At 20.4% G+C, this 2,500-nt stretch overlaps 1 protein-coding gene across 1 annotated transcript; it reads right to left on the bottom strand.

Annotated features, from left to right (window-relative positions):
- Positions 1-84: 84 nt before the first annotated feature.
- Positions 85-1,973, bottom strand: PGSY75_0527200 (putative ubiquitin carboxyl-terminal hydrolase; the record flags this gene model as incomplete). Its single annotated transcript, XM_018784555.1, has 2 exons — positions 85-1,720; positions 1,873-1,973. The coding sequence occupies 2 exons, from the start codon at positions 1,971-1,973 to the stop codon at positions 85-87; spliced, it is 1,737 nt and encodes a 578-aa protein (XP_018643210.1).
- Between the last annotated feature and the right edge of the window lie 527 nt (positions 1,974-2,500).

A 2,500-nucleotide genomic window follows, 5' to 3' on the forward strand; every position in this document is an offset into this window, starting at 1 on the left:
TAAATATATATATATTTATTTATTTATCTATCTATCATATTTTAAGTGTTTAGTTCATCCCCTTTTTATAATCTACTTTATATGCTATTGCTTCATATGGGTAGTTATTTCATCTGTTGTGCAGGATATAGTTTTTCTCTTATATAACAGTAAGACAGCAATATTGTAATCACTGCATCCTCCATAAAAATCGATGGAAGAGAATTTATGAGTGCTGACTTTATCATCATCCATTTTTAACCATAAGGAATCATTTGCATTTTTATTTTTTTTATTATTTGATTCATTTTGATCTAACTTACAATTTGAATTAATAAATTTTTTCATTTTTTTCCAAGCAATATAATGACCACTTTCTTCATTTCTTCCTTTATGTGTGATTACCGATATAAGTTCATATTCTCCTGTAGGTAATTCAATATGTTCTTCTTCCTTTGTTTGATTTGTATGTTCGTTTACATTAGGGTTATCATTTGAGGTATTTTTATTGGATTGATTGTCATTATTATTTTCTTGTATATTTTGTTCATTTAGTTTTTGACCGTCTGAAGAGGTTTCTTTATCTTTTCTTTTCATAATGACATCTCTTGCAATTTTTAATTCATCTTTAATTTTTTCTGAACAAAAATCATACATATCAAAAGTATCAGGAAATGAAACTTTTCTGCATATTTTGGCTGTAACAACAGATACAGCATTATTAGATTCTACAATTTTTTTTGATTCAAATCGTAAGAAATGTACAACTAAATAAGGAGGTAAAGAATTAATTTCTGACTTTTTTTCATATATACATTCTTTATTATCTTCATTTCTATTTTTGCGTATTTTCTCTTGTAATGATAAACGTATTCCTTCATGTAGATGATTTACTGGTGTATTAGATGTACCCATATAACATATTAGCTTATTATTAAATTCTTGTGTAGTTTCAACAATATTATTATTAGATATATCATTTGTATTAGTATCATTTTGATTTTCACTATTATTACTATTGTTAGTATTATTATCATTATTATTAATCACAATATTTTTATTTTGTATTTCTTCCTTTTTTTCATCTTTATTTTCTCTTTGTTCGTATTCTTCTACAGTTTCCAAAAATTTGATATTACTAATAATTTGAAAAGAAAATAATTTATCAATAATTTTATTATCTGTTTGTTCATTTAAACAAGTTAAAATAGCATTCATACATTCCTCAGCATCTTGTTGTGCATATTGCTTAGTTCTTAAATTTACACTTTTAAATTTTGGATATACATCTCTAAAAGATTTTAACAAAGCCATAGGGACATATGGTTCTGATGATTTCTCAAATGATTGAGAAAATTCTATAAATGAATCAAATAATATATCTTTATTTGTTTTTATTAATTTATTTTCTTTTGTTTTGTAATTTCTAAGAAAATCTCCTAAATCATCAAAAGATGTTAAGAATTGTAGTACAGCATTAAAATAACACGTATTTCCAAGATTTACTATCCCTTGTTCTTCAAATACAATATTTTCTTTTGTATGAATTTTTTGTTTTTCTTCATTCGATAAATCTTCTTCAAATATTATATCCTTTGGTTTCTCAATTAATGCTTCTGCCGAACCTACAAGCATAAATTTATCGTTTTCTTTTATGTTCAATAAAGACAAATCAACATCATCTTTTAATAATCCCTTGTACATTAATTTCTGTTTTTCAGGTGGAACATTCGTCAGTTGCCTAGCATAAAAAAGAAAAAAAAAATATATATTATAAAATGAATAATAGAGATATTAAAGAATATAAATAAATAAATATATATATATATATATATATATATATATATAAATATACATATTTTTATTTCATTTTCATTTTTATTTATTTAATACCACAACTGAGTTTTTAATAATATAAGCGGCTCAGATATATCAAGCTCTATGTTATTGAAAACCTGATTTTTCCATTTTACCGTTATGTTAACGTATGTCATTTTTTTTTTTTTTTTTTTTTTTTTTTTTTTAAAAATTAATATGCATTCACAAATATTACAAATTAAACAATAAAAAAATAAGAGTACATTAAAAATATATAATAATATCAATAATATTAATAAAATAAATAATATTTAATAAAGGAGAAAAAATAATAAAATAAAGTAAAATGTTTAAAGAATTAATTTATTAACAATATATAAATATATATATATATATTAATAATATTATTTTGTATTCTAAAATTATAAATATTTTGTAATTATCATATATTTTATTTTCCCATTTATAATATATACAAAGGGGAAATATATATATATATATATATATATATATTCATAATTTAATTTATCTTTTTTTTATTTTTTATAAGAGTGACATAATATATATATTTATTTATATAAAATTACATAAAATATATTTGAAGGAAAAATATATATTTTTTTTTTTTTTGTATTTGGAAAAAAAATAATAAAAATAAATATACTGTTTAATTAATTCATATATTAAAAATGTAATATATATA

This window comes from Plasmodium gaboni, chromosome 5 (assembly GCF_001602025.1).
Source record: "Plasmodium gaboni strain SY75 chromosome 5, whole genome shotgun sequence".
Taxonomy (NCBI): Eukaryota; Apicomplexa; class Aconoidasida; order Haemosporida; family Plasmodiidae; genus Plasmodium; species Plasmodium gaboni.